At 41.5% G+C, this 19,434-nt stretch overlaps 1 protein-coding gene across 1 annotated transcript in view; it reads left to right on the top strand.

The window, feature by feature from the left end:
* The window catches only part of LOC140714622 (opioid-binding protein/cell adhesion molecule-like), a 71,871-nt gene extending 53,735 nt beyond the window's left edge, over positions 1–18,136 (top strand). The window contains exons 6-9 of the mRNA XM_073025976.1: positions 11,910–12,194; positions 13,089–13,373; positions 14,809–14,943; positions 16,745–18,136. Of these exons, the coding sequence (XP_072882077.1) occupies positions 11,910–12,194; positions 13,089–13,373; positions 14,809–14,943; positions 16,745–16,794 (755 nt within the window). The 3' untranslated portion in view covers positions 16,795–18,136. The remainder of the gene's footprint in view (positions 1–11,909; positions 12,195–13,088; positions 13,374–14,808; positions 14,944–16,744) is intronic.
* Positions 18,137–19,434: the final 1,298 nt, after the last annotated feature.

A 19,434-nucleotide genomic window follows, 5' to 3' on the forward strand; every position in this document is an offset into this window, starting at 1 on the left:
ACAAAGTCAGCATGGATTTGTGAAAGGAAAATCATGTCTGACGAATCTCATAGAATTTTTTGAAGATGTAACTAGTGGAGTGGATAGGGGAGAGCCAGTGGATGTGGTATATTTAGATTTTCAAAAGGCTTTTGACAAGGTCCCACACAGGAGACTAGTGTGCAAACTTAAAGCACACGGTATTGGGGGTATGATATTGATGTGAATAGAGAATTGGTTGGCAGACAGGAAGCAAAGAGTGGGAGTTAACGGGACCTTTTCAGAATGGCAGGCAGTGACTAGTGGGGTACCGCAAGGCTCAGTGCTGGGACCCCAGTTGTTTACAATATATATTAATGATTTAGACGAGGGAATTAAATGCAGCATCTCCAAGTTTGCAGATGACACGAAGCTGGGCAGCGGTGTTAGCTGTGAGGAGGATGCTAAGAGGATGCAGGGTGACTTGGATAGGTTAGGTGAGTGGGCAAATTCATGGCAGATGCAATTTAATGTGGATAAATGTGTGGTTATCCACTTTGGTTGCAAGAACAGGAAAACAGATTATTATCTGATTGGTGGCCGATTAGGAAAAGGGGAGGTGCAACAAGACCTGGGTGTCATTGTACACCAGTCATTGAAGGTGTGCATGCAGGTACAGCAGGCGGTGAAAAAGGTAAATGGTATGTTGGCATTCATAGCAAAAGGATTTGAGTACAGGAGCAGGGAGGTTCTACTGCAGTTGTACAAGGCCTTGGTGAGACCGCACCTGGAGTACTGTGTGCAGTTTTGGTCCCCTAATCTGAGGAAAGACATTCTTGCCATAGAGAGAGTACAAAGAAGGTTCACCGGATTGATTCCTGGGATGGCAGGACTTTCATATGAAGAAAGACTGGATTGACTAGACTTATACGCACTGGAATTTAGAAGGGAGGGATCTTATTGAAACGTATAAAATTCTAAAAGGATTGGACAGGCTAGATGCAGGAAGATTGTTTCTGATGTTGGGGAAGTCCAGAACGAGGGGTCACAGTTTAAGGATAAAGGGGAAGCCTTTTTGGACCGAGATGAGGAAAAACTTCTTCACACAGAAAGTGGTGAATCTATGGAATTCTCTGCCACAGGAAACAGTTGAGGCCGGTTCATTGGCTATATTTAAGAGGAAGTTAGATATGGCCCTTGTGGCTAAAGGGATCGGGGGTATGGAGAGAAAGCAGGTACAGGGTTCTGAGTTGGATGATCAGCCATGATCATACTGAATGGTGGTGCAGGCTCGAAGGGCCAAATGGCCAACTCCTGCACCTATTTTCTATGTTTCTATGTCTTAAAATGAGAGAAACACAAGTTCAGGAAACTACTTAAATGCATGTATAACAAATGCTAGGCATTGCTTAAAAATGAACTATTCAGATCAGCAAGGTGTAATGACTGAATGGGATTTGGTCCATTTGACATGAAAACTATGAAACATAGAACACAGGGGACAAAAATGCCATCCAGACATTTGGGCTTGTGTCACCATCTAACATGATCATGGATGATCATTCACTCCAGTATTCCTGCATTCCCATTTCTCTTGATCCTCCTAAACCATGGGTTCACAACCTGGATCCACAGACTCCTTGGTTAATGGTAGGTGTCCCTGGCAGAAAAAGAGTTGGGAACCCCTGCTCTATACATCTACCTGCCCTCTTGAATATATTTAATGGTTTGGCCTCTACTCCCTCCTGTGTGTATAATTCTCCTGATCTCGGTATGGTATACACCATATCTTGAGCCATGACCCCTTCTTCTGCACTCCTCAGCCTCTATTTGGTCCTGTTAGTTTTTTTGAGCGTGTGGCTTTTAGGAAGTCCAACGTCATTCTTCTGAATTAAAGTGGATATTTGCCTAACTGAGCCAATCTCTCTGCATACAATCGTCATTCCATCTCAGAGATCTCTCTATTAACATTTATTCACTCCACCCATGACAAACCGATTCTTTCTCACATAAGGAGACCAAAACTCCAGTTGGGCTTTCACCAAGATGACAACATTGCTTTTGCGATGAAAATCATCTAATTTGAATACTTGCTTGCTTCAACTATCAATGTACAAAGGCACCCACTTGAAACACGTTTCCTTTTCCCAATTTATCATTGCCTAGATAATAATCTGCCTCACACACTAAATGCTACTGGAACACAGCAGGCCAGGCAGCAGCTATAGGAAGAAGTACAGTCGACATTTCAGGCCGAGACCTTTCGTCAGGACTAACTGTTACGAACCCCGTAACTGGGTCACTTACCAGCAAAGATAGAGAGGTCCGTTGAAGCCTGATGGTACTATTTTTAAAAGTCTTTATTTATAACGAGGCACAAAAATAAGATTAATACAAACATTCAGATAATATACGTCATCAATACTCCATCTAAAAGCGTGGGTATAATAATAATCATCAATAAGAAATATCTTTATCGTTTGTCCAGGGGATACTGTATTGTCTGATGGAAAAATAAGAGTCAATGTCATTCAAGATGCAGCTCTTTGGGTTTTTAGACAGAGACGGTTTTAAACTTGCCCGGGTCTTTTATGAGGCCGATCCGTTGAGTCGGGGGAGTTGGTTCCCCGTTGTTAGTTCAAAGTTTTTTCTGTGGTATCAGCCACCAGCTCCTGGCAAGGGAACCGAATGCACGTGGCTTCCTTCAAATGGCTTCCTGCTATTACGGGATCGCTAGCGTTTCTTCTGGTGCGTCTGAGGGGCCGTTCCTACATCCCCTCTTTTATCCTGACTTGCAGGGTTGTAGATGTCAATCAGGTTGGGGGATGATGCAATCTCTCCCCTTCACCCAGCCCACTTTGCCCGAGGGCTCTCACGTAGCATAGGATCTCAATCCACAAATGTGTCTCCAAGAGACAATGGATATGTCCCGAGACTTTACATCGCTGGGGAACGAGGCATTTTGCACGTCTCTCTTTCATTTCCTGGGTTCCCTGACCCAACTCAATAGGGCTCTTGCAATTCTCACAAAGGAGGGGGCTGCGGGCGTAACATAACTGAAAGAAGAGATAGTAAAACATTTGAAAGTGGGAGGAGGAGGGGGAAATCCAAAATGATAGGAGAAGACAGGAGGGGGAGGGATGAAGCTAAGAGCTGGAAAGTTGATTGGAAAAAGGGATACACTGCTGGAGAAGGGAGAGGATCATGGACAGGAGGCCTAGAGAGAAAGAAAGGGGGAGGGGAGCACCAGAGGGAGATGGAGAGCAGGCAAGGAGTGATTGTGAGAGGGGCAGAGAGAAAAGGGGGTGGGGGGGGATAGAGAGAGAGATATATATATATATAAAAATAAGGGATGGGGTAAGAAGCGAAGGAGGGCATTAATGGAAGTTAGAGAAATCAATGTTCATGCCATCATGTTGGCGGCTACCCAGACGGAATATAAGGTGTTGTTCCTCCAACCTGATGGTGGCTTCATCTTGACAGTAGAGGAGGCCACGGATAGACATATTAGAATGGAAATGGGATGTGGAATTAAAATGTGTGGCCACTGGGAGATCCCGCTTTCTCTGGCAGACAGAGCGTAGGTGTTCAGCAAAACGGTCTCCCAGTCTGCATCGGGTCTCACCAATATATAGAAGGACGCACCGGGAGCACCGGACGCAGTATATCACACCAGCCGACTCACGGGTGAAGTGGCGCCTCACCTGGAAGGACTGTCTGGGGCCCTGAATGGTGGTGAGGGAGGAAGTTTAAGGGCAGGGAGTAGCACTCATTCCGCTTACAAGGATAAGTGCCGGGAGGAGGTTCGGTGGGAAAGGATGGGGGGGATGAATAGACAAGTGAGTCACGTAGGGAACTATCCCTGTGGAAAGCAGAAAGAGTGGGGCAAGGAAAGATATGGTCGGTGGTGGGATCCCATTGGAGGTGGATACGGGAAATTATATGACCTCCCAATGCTTATACTTAACACCCCAAATGCTGAAAGCATGTATGCCAAATCCCTTCCTTACCACCTTAATAACTTGTGTTGCCACTTTCAATGAGCTATTGACTTCTTCCTCAATATCCCTAAGAACAATAATGCTCATCTTTTCCTGCTATTTACTGAACAAATTCCTTGTGCATTTGACCTCCCAAAGTACAACACCTGAAACGTATTCAGATTAAATTTTAGGAGATCTTTAGGAGATCTAGGCCTCATATGGAGCCAGTGATCATTAATGGAGAATGTGTGCAGCAGGTTAAGACCTACAAGTATCTGGGAGTACAGTTAGACGAGAAGCTAGACTGGACTGCCAACACAGATGCCTTGTGCAGGAAGGCACAGAGTCGACTGTACTTCCTTAGAAGGTTGGCGTCATTCAATGTCTGCAGTGAGATGCTGAAGATGTTCTATAGGTCAGTTGTTGAGAGCGCCCTCTTCTTTGTGGTGGCGTGTTGGGGAGGAAGCATTAAGAAGAAGGACGCCTCACGTCTTAATAAGCTGGTAAGGAAGGCGGGCTCTGTCGTGGGCAAAGTACTGGAGAGTTTAACATCGGTAGCTGAGCGAAGGGCGCTGAGTAGGCTACGGTCAATTATGGAAAACCCTGAACATCCTCTACATAGCACCATCCAGAGACAGAGAAGCAGTTTCAGCGACAGGTTACTGTCGATGCAATGCTCCTCAGACAGGATGAAGAGGTCAATACTCCCCAATGCCATTAGGCTTTACAATTCAACTGCCAGGACTTAAGAACTTTTTTAAAGCTATTATTAATGCTTTTTGAGTTAGTGATTTAGATGCATATCATATTATTACTGAGTTAAGTATTGTATGTAATGAGTTTTTGCTACAACAAGTGTATGGGACATTGGAAAAAAATGTTGAATTTCCCCATGGGGATGAATAAAGTATCTATCTATCTATCTATCTATCTAAACTCCATCTGCAATTTCTCTGCCTGTATTTCCAATTGGTGTATATCCTACTGATTCCTTCCACACTATTCACAACTCCCCCAGTTTTTGCATTGCTTAAAAATTTATTCATCAACCACTTATTTCCATCCAAATCATTTATATAAATCATAAATAATAGAGAACCCAGTATTGACCCTTGTGGAACGTCACTGGCTACAGACCTCCAGCCAGAGTAACTCCCCTGCATAATTATACTCTCTTTAATGGCCAAGCCAATTTTGCATCCAACCTATCAAGTCTCCATGGATCTGTTGGGCCTTAGTATTCTGGATTAACCTACCACAAGTAATCTTATCCACAGCTTTACTATAGCATTTACTGCCTTGCCATTATCAATTACCTCAAAAAGCACAATAAAGTTTGTGATACATGTCCTCCTCCAAAGGATAGAATGATGGAGTAGACTCGATGTGCCAATTGGCCTAATTCTGCTCCTGTGACTTGTGGTCTTTGCTTTTTCCAGATGCAATTTGATCCTATCCATAACAATTCTCTCCAATAATTTTGTGTAAGGCTCACAGGCCTCTAATTTGCTGGTTTGTCTCAAAAATAGAGGAACAGTATTGACTATTCTCCATTCCCCGGGGGCCTGTCAATATAGAGGTACTAAGATCTCTGTCAAGGCCGTAGCAATCTCCTGTCTTGCCTCTCCCGATAACTTGGGATAGATCACATCAAGCTCTGGGGATTTATTCAGCATAATATTCTTCAGCAGCCCCAATTCCTCCTGATGTTTAGTATCAACATGATCTAGAACAGGGGTGGCCAATCTTTTATATTCCTTGCGTCAATTTTTTCACGCACGAGTTCTGATGTGCCATACAACTCTTGTCCCGAGTCTTATATGCTCTTCAGGCCGGTGCTTATGCCGGTTTCCGTGGCATGAGGTGACTGAGAGTACAAGACCTCCCTCCCCCCCCCCCCCTCCCCGGATAGGACGCCAGTCTATCGCGAGGTTAACCCCCAGCATTTTGCCGGTACTCATTTTCAGCTGGGTGGACTGGAGCAATGTGTGGTTAAGTGCCTTGCTCAAGGACACAACATATTGCCTCGGCTGGGGCTCGAACTCACGACCTTCAGATCACTAGTTCAATGCCTTAACCACTTGGCCACACACCACACTATACAACTCTTATACCCCCATTCAATTCTTGTAAAAAATATGTTAATATAGACATATTTGGCATTTTTACATGATGTATTGATTTAGTATAAAAAACTAGATAAACATTACTTACCTTAATGAGACTTTTAACACATATATTTTGTCTTCTTTTGATTTCTTCCTTTTTCTTAAACATATATTCTTTCCGTAACTCAAACCCAAGCAGTAGCTTCAGTTTCCATTCTATTTCAGTCTGATGTTGTGTTTTATTGTGTCTATTAAGATCATGTCTTCTATTGTGTGAGGAAGTGTTTTCAGAAACAATGCACAATGGTTTTCCTGATGGACCCGCTATAAATAAGAACTCATTTTCCCACTGTTCATTGCGGCACTTCTAATCAGCCAATGCTCACTTTTGGCACAGGCGCCATAGGTTGGCCATCCCTGAACTAGAATACTAGCGTACCACTCTCTGATCTCACTAACCACACTTGAGGAAAACTTTTTCACCCAGTGAGTTGTGGATCTATGGAATGCTCTGCCTCAGAAGGCAGTGGATGCCAATTCTCTGGATGCTTTCAAGAAAGAGTTAGATAGAGCTCTTAAAGATAGCAGAGTGAAGGGATATGCGGAGAAGGCAGGAACGGGGTACTGATTGTGGATGATCAGCCATGATCACATTGAATGGTGGTGCTGGCTCAAAGGGCTGAATGGCCTACTCTTGCACCTATTGTCTGTCCTTCATGTACTTCTCTTTAAATGCAAAGTATTTGTTTCCTGTTACTTTAATTCCATCCTTCAACTGATGAGTTATTTTTTCTCCAACAGATGACAAAGAAAATAGAATATGTAAATCAAGTTAATTCTCAAAAAAAGAGCCAGATTCTGCCATCAATCTACTCTTGTCAATTAACATAATTATTCATTTAAATTAGCAAAATCACTATTGTCAATATATTTTCACCAGATTCCTGTGTTGATAACTCACAGTTTAATCAGCTAATCATGCTATTCTTTCTGCATCCAAATAATTGAACTGGAATCTGAACTGAAAGTTATCAACAGAAAACTTTAAGAGAATTTTCCAAGACGCAGACAGGATGAAGCCTGACTTTCTGAAGATTACGATCAAGGCACAGAACAGCTGAAGTCAATAAGAAAAATAAATCCTTTCTGTTCGATTACTTAACTTTGTGGAAATGTAATATATCTTTAATAATTAACTTTTAAAATAAAAAACTCCAAATTTCAGACAGTATTCAGAATGATTTTATTGTAATGGCAGGTTTTTCAGTCAGAAAATTAATGTGAAAGCTATTTTGTTATTTCCAAAATCCATGTTCAGACCCATTCTACAATCCATATAAGCTTAGACTCTTAACAGATGTGGAAGCCCAGGGCACAATACCAAGAATTATCTCATTCAATGCTTACAGTGTGTTAGGGCTGTTAGGGTTGATGATTAAGGCAACAGTTCAGGTATACAGTATAGAACGTGGGCAAGTAGGTACACAGACAATCCGGGTAATAGTCATCTACCATAATATGTGTCATGTAAGGTTAATGATATGTACACTGGTAGGAATGGTGGGTAAGTCAGCACCTGGAATTTTGTTTGAAGGTCTGGTTGGCATACAATAGAGAAGAATTAGAATTGGAATCAGTTTACTATTATCATGTGTACCAAGGTACAGAGAAAAATTTGCCTTCCACAAAATTCATACAGATCAGTTGATTACAGAAGTGCATTGAGGTCTTACAATGTAAAACGGTAACAGTGTGCATAATAGTGTTACAGTGAAAGTGCAGTGCTGATAGACTACAAGCTGCAAAGTCATAATGAGGCAGACTGAGGTCAAGGGTTCATCTTATCATACTGGGGAAACATGCAATTGTCTTATAACAGCAGGACAGAAGTTGTCCTTGGTGGCCAGAGCCATTAACCCTTTCATTCCCAGGAGCATTCTCACAAACCATCCCTGAACCCTCTCCAATACCAACTTATCCTTTCCAAGATAAGACACAAAGCTGCTCACAATGCTCCAAATGCAGTCTGACCAATGCCTTAAAAGGTTTCAGCATTATATCCTTGCTTTTATTCTCATCCTCTCAAAATTTAATTTGCCTTCCTTACCACCAACTTGAACAAAAAGTTAACCTTTAGGGAATCCTGCACAAGGATTCCCAAGTCCCTTTGCACCTCAGCTTTCTGAATTTTTTTTGTTTAGAAAATAGTCTACAGTTTTATTCCTTCTACTAAAATGCACGAGAATACCATTCCCTACACTGTACATCATTTGCCACTTCTTCACCCATTCTCCTAACCTGTACAAGTTCTTCTGCAGACTCCCTACTTCCTCAACATATCCTTCCCCTCCACCTACCTCTGTATCATCACTTGGCCACAAACCCATCGAGTCCATCATCTACATCATTGACATATATTGTGATAAAAAGCAGTCCCAAAACCAAATATTGCAGAACACCACTAATCAATGGCAGCCAATCAGAAAAGGCCAAACAGAAGAGATGTGATAGATAGATAGATACTTTATTCATCCCCATGGGGAAATTCAACATTTTTTCCAATGTCCCATACACTTGTTGTAGCAAAAACTCATTACATACAATACTTAACTCAGTAATAATATGATATGCATCTAAATCACTAACTCAAAAAGCATTAATAATAGCTTTAAAAAAGTTCTTAAGTCCTGGCAGTTGAATTGTAAAGCCTAATGGCATTGGGGAGTATTGACCTCTTCATCCTGTCTGAGGAGCATTGCATCGACAGTAACCTGTCGCTGAAACTGCTTCTCTGTCTCTGGATGGTGCTATGTAGAGGATGTTCAGGGTTTTCCATAATTGACCGTAGCCTAATTGATCTAGGTGCCTTTGAGCGTGGAATGATTGTTGGTGCTAGACGGAGTGGCTTTGAGTATCCCGGAAACTGCTGATCCCCTGGGATTTGCATGCACATCAAAACTCTATCCAGAATAGCTTGAATTTTTAAAAAAAATCCAGTGAGCAGCAGTTCAGTGGGTGGAATTGCTTTGTTAATGAGAGAGGTCGGAGGAGAATGGCCAGACTGGTTCAAGCTGACAGGAAGGCGACAGTAACTCAAATAAACAATGTGTTCCAACAGTGGTTTACAGAACTACTGATCCCACAACACATCAAACCTTGAAGCTGATGGGTTGGAGCAGCAAAAAACCACAAACATACACTCAGTGGTCACTTCATCAGGTACCGGAGATACCTTATAAAGGAGCAACGGGGAGTTAATCTTGTATATTGATTGCTGATATTGATCAACTGCTCTCATTGTACTAACTTAAAACAAAATTAAAATCTTATTTTTTTGAGGTTTGAGAGATTCTCCCACCAGCCCCCTCCCTTTACGTTTGCTCGAAGCCTGTTCAGTCTACAGCTTTGTTTGTTTGTGTGTGGCTCACTTAACCACAAAGAGCTTTCCTTGCCAGTACAGATCATCGCTGCAATCCAAACCAACGCTCAGAATGTGGAAATGATTATTTTGTGCTCGTTATGAATGTAAATATTTGCGATGTCAGTCCACAATATTAATTGACGTTGACGAAGAAAACTAAAATAAAAACTGGAAGATGGACTTTAGACAATGTCCCTGGAACAAATGCCGGAGCGGTGTAATAAAGAGAAAGTCCAGCTGGGGACAGTATACTTCTTACAAGAAAGGGTCGGGTTTGCTGAAATTACCGTCCCGGGTATTTCCCGCATTAGTTTCGGTTTTCGCAGCACGCCATTGACCTTCATTTCATAAAGACACTTCTTTTCCGAGTGAGCTGCTGGTGAAGAGGCTGCGGGTTACCTTCAAGTTTAACAGCCGTACAACTTTAAAAAGTTGCATGTCAGGCATAAATCTTCGGTACAGTAGTTATTTATAGACTTGAAACTCGGTATCGCCACCACCGTCCTCGCCATTCAGATTGAAACAGAAAGCAAGAAAGTTGAAAGTCCAGGAAACAGAAGTCCCCAATCCGCCGAATCGAATACGAATTCCGCAGGCTCTCGGGGGGACAGCGTGAGGCGCGTTGGTAAGTTTGGCTCCGCGGTTTCTCCACAGGTGATTGCAGACTCTTGCAGCTTTCTCAAGTGGATCGAAATGGCAAATCCGTCGCCCTCTGTAGATTCCAACATTTGGTTGTTGCTTTAGCTCTACTGGTTTTCTGTGTTTGCATTAACATTTTGATCCAGGCAGCGAATGTCCGCAGTCGCGGAGAGTCTGCTGAACGTAGGGCAAACTAGAAAACCAGTGGGTTACTTATACGAGGTTTTCTGATTGATCAAACATATATAGGAATCGAATGTAGTTGATGCAATTTACCTTTTTGTAACCTACTTGGAATTTACATTATCTGAAATTCCTGGCAAACATCCGATTTCTGATGTTTAAACATTTATTGTATATTGTGTTTAAATCGGCAGGCAGATGAAGGGAATTCTGGAAATGGATTTAAACCTACAGATATATTTTTACTTGGTGCTGTGTGCAAACGTTTACTCTGAACGCAGTAAGTAGTAAATCGTTTTTCAGTCACTAGCTCATTCAACACTGACGATAGTAATAGAAGATGATGGAATGTATTGTTTTGCAGAGTTCGTGACTTTGAAGTGCGAGGAGACGGTGACGGGAATATTTAACGAGGACACGATATTGCCATGCAACCTGACAACGTCAGAGCCAAGTAAACCCAAAGTCATAGTCATTGAATTGAGAAAAGATGATGGAAATGTTACTCCAGTTTTTAAGTTTAATGGAAGTCATAATCCCAGGAAAGCTCAGGATCGAATTAAATTACTTTCTCCGGATCCACAAAATGTATCGCTGGTACTTCAAAAAACAGAACTTTCAGATAGTGGGAAATATAATTACTTTTTGGATACAGATCTGGGATATCAGGAAGCTGACATCGTTTTAGTGGTTAAAGGTGAGTAACAGTATACTTTCCTTGTTTTTTCCATTTCAAAAACTGGTTCATTCTAACTGACGCAAAATGCAGTTTTACTTCCCCAAAACACCTTTGTTTTGCTTTTATTATTACAAAAATAGACTTCATTTATGAAAAAAAGATAGAAGGTTACAGTAGGTAAATAAATACTGTATGAGAATTGTATCTGTAAAAACAAAGAAAACTTTGCATTCATATAACAGGTTTTAAATCTCCTGAATGTCCCAAATCATATCACTTTCACTGAAGCCAATTCCCCCCCCCCCCCACTTATATTAGTAAACTCACCAGGTAACTGGTAGGGTGAAAGTATCCATTCATGGTGGATGACTGTACCACTGAGTAGATTACCTACTTTTGGTGTTGTTGCATCAACATATGCTGGCAAGGATCCCTTGGTATTAATGCTGAGAATTAACCGATATCTCTCCATCGTAGTGGCATACCCCACAGGCAGTGGTTGCCCCTGTGTTGCACCAAGAGTGTCCTCAAGGAATCTGTACCCAGCGCTTTGCAGCTTAAAGCTGGTGTAAGCATAGCAGAATCCATTCAAAGGAATGAAAAATGTCTCCTGGGATGGTTATATTTTCCTTAATTAGTTGTTTAGCATAGGTATGAAGTTCAGCTTTTCAATACAATAATATTTATACCTTGATGAATGTTTATGAAAGTGAAAGCCTCTGAGGCAGAGCTCAGGGTCTCTCTGGTTGCTGTATCTATTCTGTGAGACCTGCTGACTACCTGTGCTGTGACAGCAATTGGGTTGTGTTCAGCCATTATTAAGTGTTAAGAGCTTTGATTTTCAGGGGCTGTACTGGAATACTATGGCAGGGATGGCAGATTTTGGAATAATGAAAGATTGGCCAATATTATCAAATAATACAATGCTATCTTTTTAGCTCCCTACAGTTTGCCAAAACTGGCCTTAATTAATTTGACAGTAACGACCAAGGTGGTCAGTTGTGAAACAACTGGATATCCTTCCGCTCAGATTCATTGGACCGTCAATGGGAAAAACCTCACACTCAGCTCAGAAACCAAAAAAGAAGAAACTGCTCAAGGACTGATCTCTATTATCAGCACACTTCCAATTATAACATCAGAAACTAACCAGGAGCATATCTACACTTGTGCTGTGTGGAATGAGGCAGAGCATAAATATGAAGCCAGGAACAGTATCTCAAGTATGTTCATAATCTTCTTTTTCATGATTAGGAAAGTGATTGTTTAACTAATTGCTACAATATTTCTGGTTCTCAATGCTGCCAACTTGGTATATTTGGATTTCCAGAAGAACTTTGAGTGGAATTATACCATATGTCACAAGGTGCAATATACTGGCCTAGTCTGAATATTGGGATATGGACAAAAAAATTAGAAATATGCTGGTGTTTTTCAGTCTGGGAGGCATGACAAGTGGGATACTGCAGTGATCAGTCTTAGCTAGAAAAAGCTGGAAGAACTTAATAGTTCAAGTAGAGCCTGTAAGAAAAATGGCCAATTGGTATCTCAGGTTTAGCCCCTCCATCTGGACTGAAAGAGGAGAGATATAAACCATTACAGGGTGAAGAGAAGGGCTGGAACAAGAGCTAGCAGGTGATAGGTGAATTCAGGTCAGGCTGGCTTAGAGGCAGATGTGGAATCAAAGGGGGAAGGTACAGAGAGCAGATGGGAGTGGTGGGGGAGGGAAACAATTGAATATATGAACATAAAAAATAGAAACATGATGATGTCATCTGGCCTGTCAAGCATGGGATGGTTATATTTTCCTTAATTAGTTGTTTAGCATAGGTATGAAGTTCAGCTTTTCAATACAATAATATTTATACCTTGATGAATGTTTATGAAAGTGAAAGCCTCTGAGGCAGAGCTCAGGGTCTCTCTGGTTGCTGTATCTATTCTGTGAGACCTGCTGACTACCTGTGCTGTGACAGCAATTGGGTTGCGTTCAGCCATTATTAAGTGTTAAGAGCTTTGATTTTCAGTGGCCATGCTGGAATACTATGGCAGGGATGGCAGATTTTGGAATAATGAAAGATTGGCCAATATTATCAAATAATACAATGCTGTCTTTTTAGCTCCCTACAGTTTGCCAAAACTGGCCTTAATTAATTTGACAGAAACGACCATGGTGGTCAGTTGTGAAACAACTGGATATCCTTCCGATCAGATTCATTGGACCGTCAATGGGAAAAACCTCACACTTAACTCAAAAACCAAAGGAAACGAAACTGCTCACGGACTAATCTCTTTCACCAGCACACTTCCAATTATAACATCAGAAACTGACCAGGAGTGTATCTACACTTGTGCTGTGTGGAATGAGGCAGAGCGTAAATATAAAGCCAGGAACAGTATCTCAAGTATGTTCATAATCTTCTTTTTCATGATTAGGAAAGTGATTATTTAACTAATTGCTACACTATTTCTGGTTCTTAATGCTGCCGACTTGGTATATTTGGATTTCCAGAAGAACCTTGAGTGGGTGTAACAAAGCAAATTTTAGCATATGTCACAAGATGCAATATACTGGCCGAGTCTGAATATTGGGATATAGACAAAAAAATTACAAATATACTGGATATTTTCAGTCTGGGAGGCATGACAAGTGGGGAGCTGCAGTGATCAGTCTTAGCTAGAAAAAGCTGGAAGAACTTAATAGTTCAAATAGAATCTGTAAGAAAAATGGCCAGTTGATATTTCAGGTTTAGCCCCTCCATCTGGACTGAAAGAGGAGAGATATAAACCATTACAGGGTGAAGAGAAGGCTGGAACAAGAGCTAGCAGGTGATAGGTGAATTCAGGTAAGGCTGACTTAGAGGCAGATGCGGAATCAAAGGGGGAAGGTACAGAGAGCAGATGGGAGTGGTGGGGGAGGGAAACAATTGAATATATGAACATAAAAAATAGAAACATGATGATGGCATCTGGCCTGTCAAACCTGCTCCACCATTAACTAGTGATAAGTTGAAAACTGTTGGTGTTTAGAGCAATGTACACATCATTTGATACAAATCACTGAAATTTAATTTCCATATGATGCAATAAGTGGGAAGCCAAATTATTTATTAGGTTTTAATTGCATGATGATTTGACTTCACGAATGGGGCCATCTTGCTCCAATTATTGAGGGTCCTGGTGAGTCAACATTTGGAATACTATTTGCCTATGGGTTTGCTGTAGAGAGACTGGAGCAATGGGTAACAAGGTTAATTCCTAGAATAGGGGTTTTGACCTAAGCTCCCTTAAATTTAACAAAAATCAGTGTTGATCTCATTGGAAGTTACAAAATTATCACGGTTCTTCATATGTTGTTGATATTCCCTGGTTGAAGTGTCTGGACACAGCATCAGTTTCAAAATTCAGGGTTGTCCTTTCATGACCCAGATGAGAAGAAGGACTTCATCAGAAGCTAGTCAACCCATGGAGACTGCAGAAGTTGAGTCGCCAAATATTTCCATGTTTGAGATAAATAGAAGTTTGGGTATTTAGAGATATGGGGAACGTGTATGAAAATACAGCTGAGATAAAAGCCACAATCTCATTGAATGATAGGGAAGTTGTTATACTTTGGTTGTTCCAATCATTCTTCTTTTTCTTACATTTGTTATGCTTTAGAGGCTATATTTAGCTCTCGAGGGTGTTTGTTCCAGGGTGGTTATGGAATCACAGTTTTGCTTGGAGATCAATATGACAGATTTTTAAAATTGTGGTGTGTATAAGCAAATTACATCAGTTTTCTTATGAAGATTGATGGTGAAATTTATGGCTTTTTCCTGCTTTTTTTTAATGTTACAGATCAGCCAATTAATAATCGACACACTGAAGGAAGAAAGAGAAAATCCCACACAGCAGTAGGTATCGTTGTTGGAGGTCTTGCAGCTGGAATATTCCTCCTGGGTCTTTTGAAATTCCGGAGGAAGAACCATCTAGGTACAATATTTCAGCAAACTTCTGAATTCTTGTAACTCAAAGTATTAATCATTGGTGTAAAATTATGCATAGATAATCAATGATTAATATAAAATATAATTTCATAATCTGTGAAAGACTGAAAACTTTAATGATTGCCAATTTTTATGATCTACAGCTGGCTGGTCAAAGTTGTTAGCAGGGCTGTGTATGTATTTGTGCATTTGCCTTCCAAACACAAGCAGATTTGAAGTCCTGTCTGCAGTGGATGTTTACAGGGATAGGTAGATAAAGTACCAATATAAACCATGATAAATTATATAATCAATTAATCCAAATCCTGGCCTCAGAATGTGCAGATCTTTTCACCATATTCACACTTTCACCTAAAGACTCACCAGATGAGACACCCTGGAAAGCTCTGATTTACCTTCTGCAGGGTCTGATTCTGTTATTAAACTACCATCATGTACAGTGCACCAAGTATTGATGTAGTATTGGGTAAAGAAAATGGTGCTGGAGAGAGCATTCTATAAAAAAGAAAAGAAGCTTTTAAAAACATAATTTATGTGTGAAATTATGGAGCCTTTGGTCCTACACTACCAGGCTCAGGAACAGTTATTACCCTTGAACCATCAAACTCCGGAGCAGTGTGGATATCTTCACACACCTCAACACTGAACTGATTCCACAACTCTACAACTCATGTTCTCATTATTATTTATTACTTTTTTTTGCATTTGCAAGGTTTGCTTTCTTTTGCACATTGGTTGTTTGACCACCTTTCTGTGTAGATTGTTACTGCTTCTGTCGTATTTCCTTGTGTTGACTGTGAGTGCCCACAGGAAAATGAATCTCATGGTAGTAGTACATATGGTGATAGTACGTACTTTAATAATAAAGTTTTAACTTTTGAACTTTGACATGCTGGCCTTCATTGCATTGAGTGAGTGTTTGTGTGTGTTTTAGCAGTTAATTGAGTGACTTGCCAGTGTATAGGATAGTTGAGGTAATAACGTAGGAATGTTGTCAGATAAAAAAAAGCCAGACCAATTAAGAGTAGTATGTTTTCTTTGTTAAAGGACATGAATAAGCAAGTTGTTTGTTTTCCACAATATTCTAAAGGAGATTGAATCTTAAGCAAACACACAGAACGCTGGAAGAACTCAGTCAGTTAGGCGGCGTATGTGGAAAAGAGTAAACAGTTGACATTTCGGACTGAGACCATTCTTTAGGGCTGCGAAGGAAGGAGGGAAGACACCAGAAAACAAATGTGGTGAGGGGGGAGGTGAAAGAGGCTAGCTGGAAAGTGATAGGTGAAGTCAGGTGGGTGGGAAAGGTCGAGGGCTGGAGAAGAAAGAATCTGATAGGGGAAAGTGGACCATTGGAAAAAGCGAAGGAGGAGTGGAACCAGAATAGGCAGGTGGGAAGAAGTGAAAGATCAGAATGGGGAGTAGATAGAGATAAATCTTGTGAGGCTCGGATTTGAATTAATTTCACCTGGATTATTTATTACTTGAGACAATTAAACTGATCAATTGTTAACATAATTTCTGATTGAAAGAGAGTGACATATTATTTGTAGCCTGGTCCCAGTCTCAAAATTGTATCAATTTTGCATCCCATTACTGTTGGAAATACCTGAATATTACAGAAAATGTAAGAATTCATTATTACTGTCATTGTTACTACTCTTAGTATGCATGATTAGGAGTATAAGAACAATAAGGAAAATAATTTGGATTATTTTTACATCATGAAATAGTAATTTACTTCAAATTAGTGTAACATAAATAACAATAATTTATTTTCTTTTTTTTAGTTCGACAGTTCAGTGAAGAAGCAGGTGTTACGCTTGTGCCCCAACTCTGAGGGGCCGAAGGGTACAAAGTAGCCCCCTCCTTTTTGAGAATCGCAAGATCGCTATTAATTCAGGTCAGGAGACCCAGGAAATGAGAGAAAGACACGCAGAATCCACAAGGGGTTTGGAATGTCCTAGTTCCTCAACGATACAAAGCCACGGGAAACGGCCATTGTCTCTTGGAGACGGAATTGTGTATTGAGTACTGTACTATTCATTGAAGCCCTCAGGGAATGACCAGAGGGGGCTGGTTGAGGGATGGCCTCATCCCAACCTGATTGACATCTGAGACCCCGTGAGTAAGGATAAAAGAGGGTCTGGGGAACAACCCCTTTAGACGCACCAGGAGAAACACTAGAAATCCTGTGACAGTGTTTAATAGCGACAGCCGGTGGGGCCCACGTGCGTCCTTTCCCGTTGCTTGGGATTGGCGGGACTGACAACGGAAGACGGCTTAACTAAAAGGAAAAGGACACCAACGACATTTCGAAGGATCAACATCATAAAAAGGAAAAACTCTGGCAAGTTCCAAAACCTCTCTCTCTTGACTCCAACCAAAGGCTGCACCCTGAATGAACTAAAGTGACTTTTATATTTCCATTGGACAATACATTATCCCCTAGACAACGATAGAGCTTTTTCTTATTGATTATTATTATACCTGCGCTTTTAGATTTAGTATTGACGACGTATATTATCTGTATGTTTGCATTGATATTATTTTTGTGTATTTTTATCAATAAATACTGTTAAAAATAGTACCATCAGACTTCAATGGACCTCTCTATCTTTGCTGGTAAGTGACCCAGTTACGGGGTACTTAACAACTTGGGGTTCTTGTCTCGGGATTTGATACCAAATTGGGAGGCCAGTGAATCGGGCTTGTAAGTCCAAACTTGGATCTGGTACGCGGGTAGCCAGATGGGAAACCAGCAAAGATGGACATGGATGAATTTATAGAAAACCCGACTCTGGATGCGCTAGAGGTGGCCACCAAATCGGACTTGATAAATATGGCGAAGGGACTAAACCTCGCAGAGGTGAGGTTGTCAATGAAAAAGCGGGACGTGCGAAGGGCCATAACTCAGTATTATATTGGGAAGAATGTGTTTGCAGCTGAGGTATTGGAAAATATCCCTGAAAAGGTACCAGCTAGTGGGACGGCTCAGTTAGAGTTGGAGAAATTAAGGTTGGAACATGAAATTAAATTAAAGCAGCTGGAAGCAGCTGAGAAGGAGAAAGAAAGAGCCGGCAAACAAAGGGAGCATGCGCTCCAGCTAAACGAGTTAGAGGTGAAAAGGGAGCATAAGCTCCAGCTAAAGGAGTTAGAGGTGAAAAAAGAGCAGGACAGAGCTAAGAGAGCATGAAATTCAGTTAAAACAGCTGGAAGCAGCTGAAAAAGAGAGGGAGACAGCTGAGAAAGAAAAGGAAAGAGCCGAGAAGGAGAGGGAGGCAGAGAAACAGAGGCAACATGACTTGGATATGGAGAAATTAAGGCAAGAGTGAGGAGCTCAAGGGTCAGACCGAGAGGAGCGGTTTAATGTTAGTCGGGAGTTGAGGGTAGTACCTCCATTCGAGGAGACGGATGTTGATAGTTATTTCTTGCTTTTTGAAATGGTGGCAGTGAATCAGAAGTGGCTCAAAGAGCAGTGGGTGGCATTGTTACAAAGTGTGTTAAAAGGGAAGGCACAACGGGCATATGCGGCATTGTCCATGGAGGAGGAAGAGGCGGAGAATTATGACAAAGTAAAAGCAGCCATTCTCCGGACCTACGAATTGGTACCTGAAGCGTATAGACAAACGTTCAGAAATTTAAAGAAAGGGGGGAATCAGACGTATATCGAGTTTGCCTATGAGAAGGGTGTGCTCTTGGATCGCTGGTGTACAGCAGAAACAGTGGAAGAGGATTTTTGGCATCTCAGGGAGTTAATTCTGATTGAGGAATTTAAAGGTTGTGTTTCGGAGGATATCCGGATGTATTTGAATGAGAAGCCGAATAAGTCCATCTCTGAATTTGCTAGGTTCGCAGATGAATATGCCCTAACCCACAAGACAAAGTTTTCCTCGAATAAAAGTTACCAGAGAGACTGTGGGAATGATAGAGAAAGCCCGCCGGCTGAGGCAGAGGTCCCGCCGGGAGCTAGTGGTAAGATTGAGGGGGAGATTCAAGACGGACAGAGATTTCCGGGCTTGACCTGTTTTAATTGTGGAAAGGGGGGACATATTGCATCTAGGTGCTTTGCTCCGAGGAAGGAGACAGGAAAAGGGAAAGCAGCAGTCCCTATAGTATGTGCCGTGGTAATCAGTAAATCGACAAGAGAGCCCCGGGTAGACAGAGTACGAGAAGGGTCTGAGACTTGTATGTCAAACGGAACCGTGTCTGTGAGAGAGGGAGACCCACCAGTTCCCGTGCGGATCTGGAGAGACACGGGAGCTGAAATGTCCTTGATTAGCAGTAAGGTACTGGATTTTGGTCGCAAGACGGGAATGGTAGCTGTGAAAGGAATAGGAAAAGGGACAGAAATGGTGCCCTTGAATAGGATCATTATGAATTGTGAGCTGGTATCTGGACCAGTTGAAATGGGGGTGCGATCAGAATTTCCGAGAACTGACGCGGACGTCCTTCTGGGTAATAATTTAGCCGGTGGTAA

This window comes from Hemitrygon akajei, chromosome 22, assembly GCF_048418815.1.
Source record: "Hemitrygon akajei chromosome 22, sHemAka1.3, whole genome shotgun sequence".
Lineage (NCBI taxonomy): Eukaryota > Metazoa > Chordata > Chondrichthyes > Myliobatiformes > Dasyatidae > Hemitrygon > Hemitrygon akajei.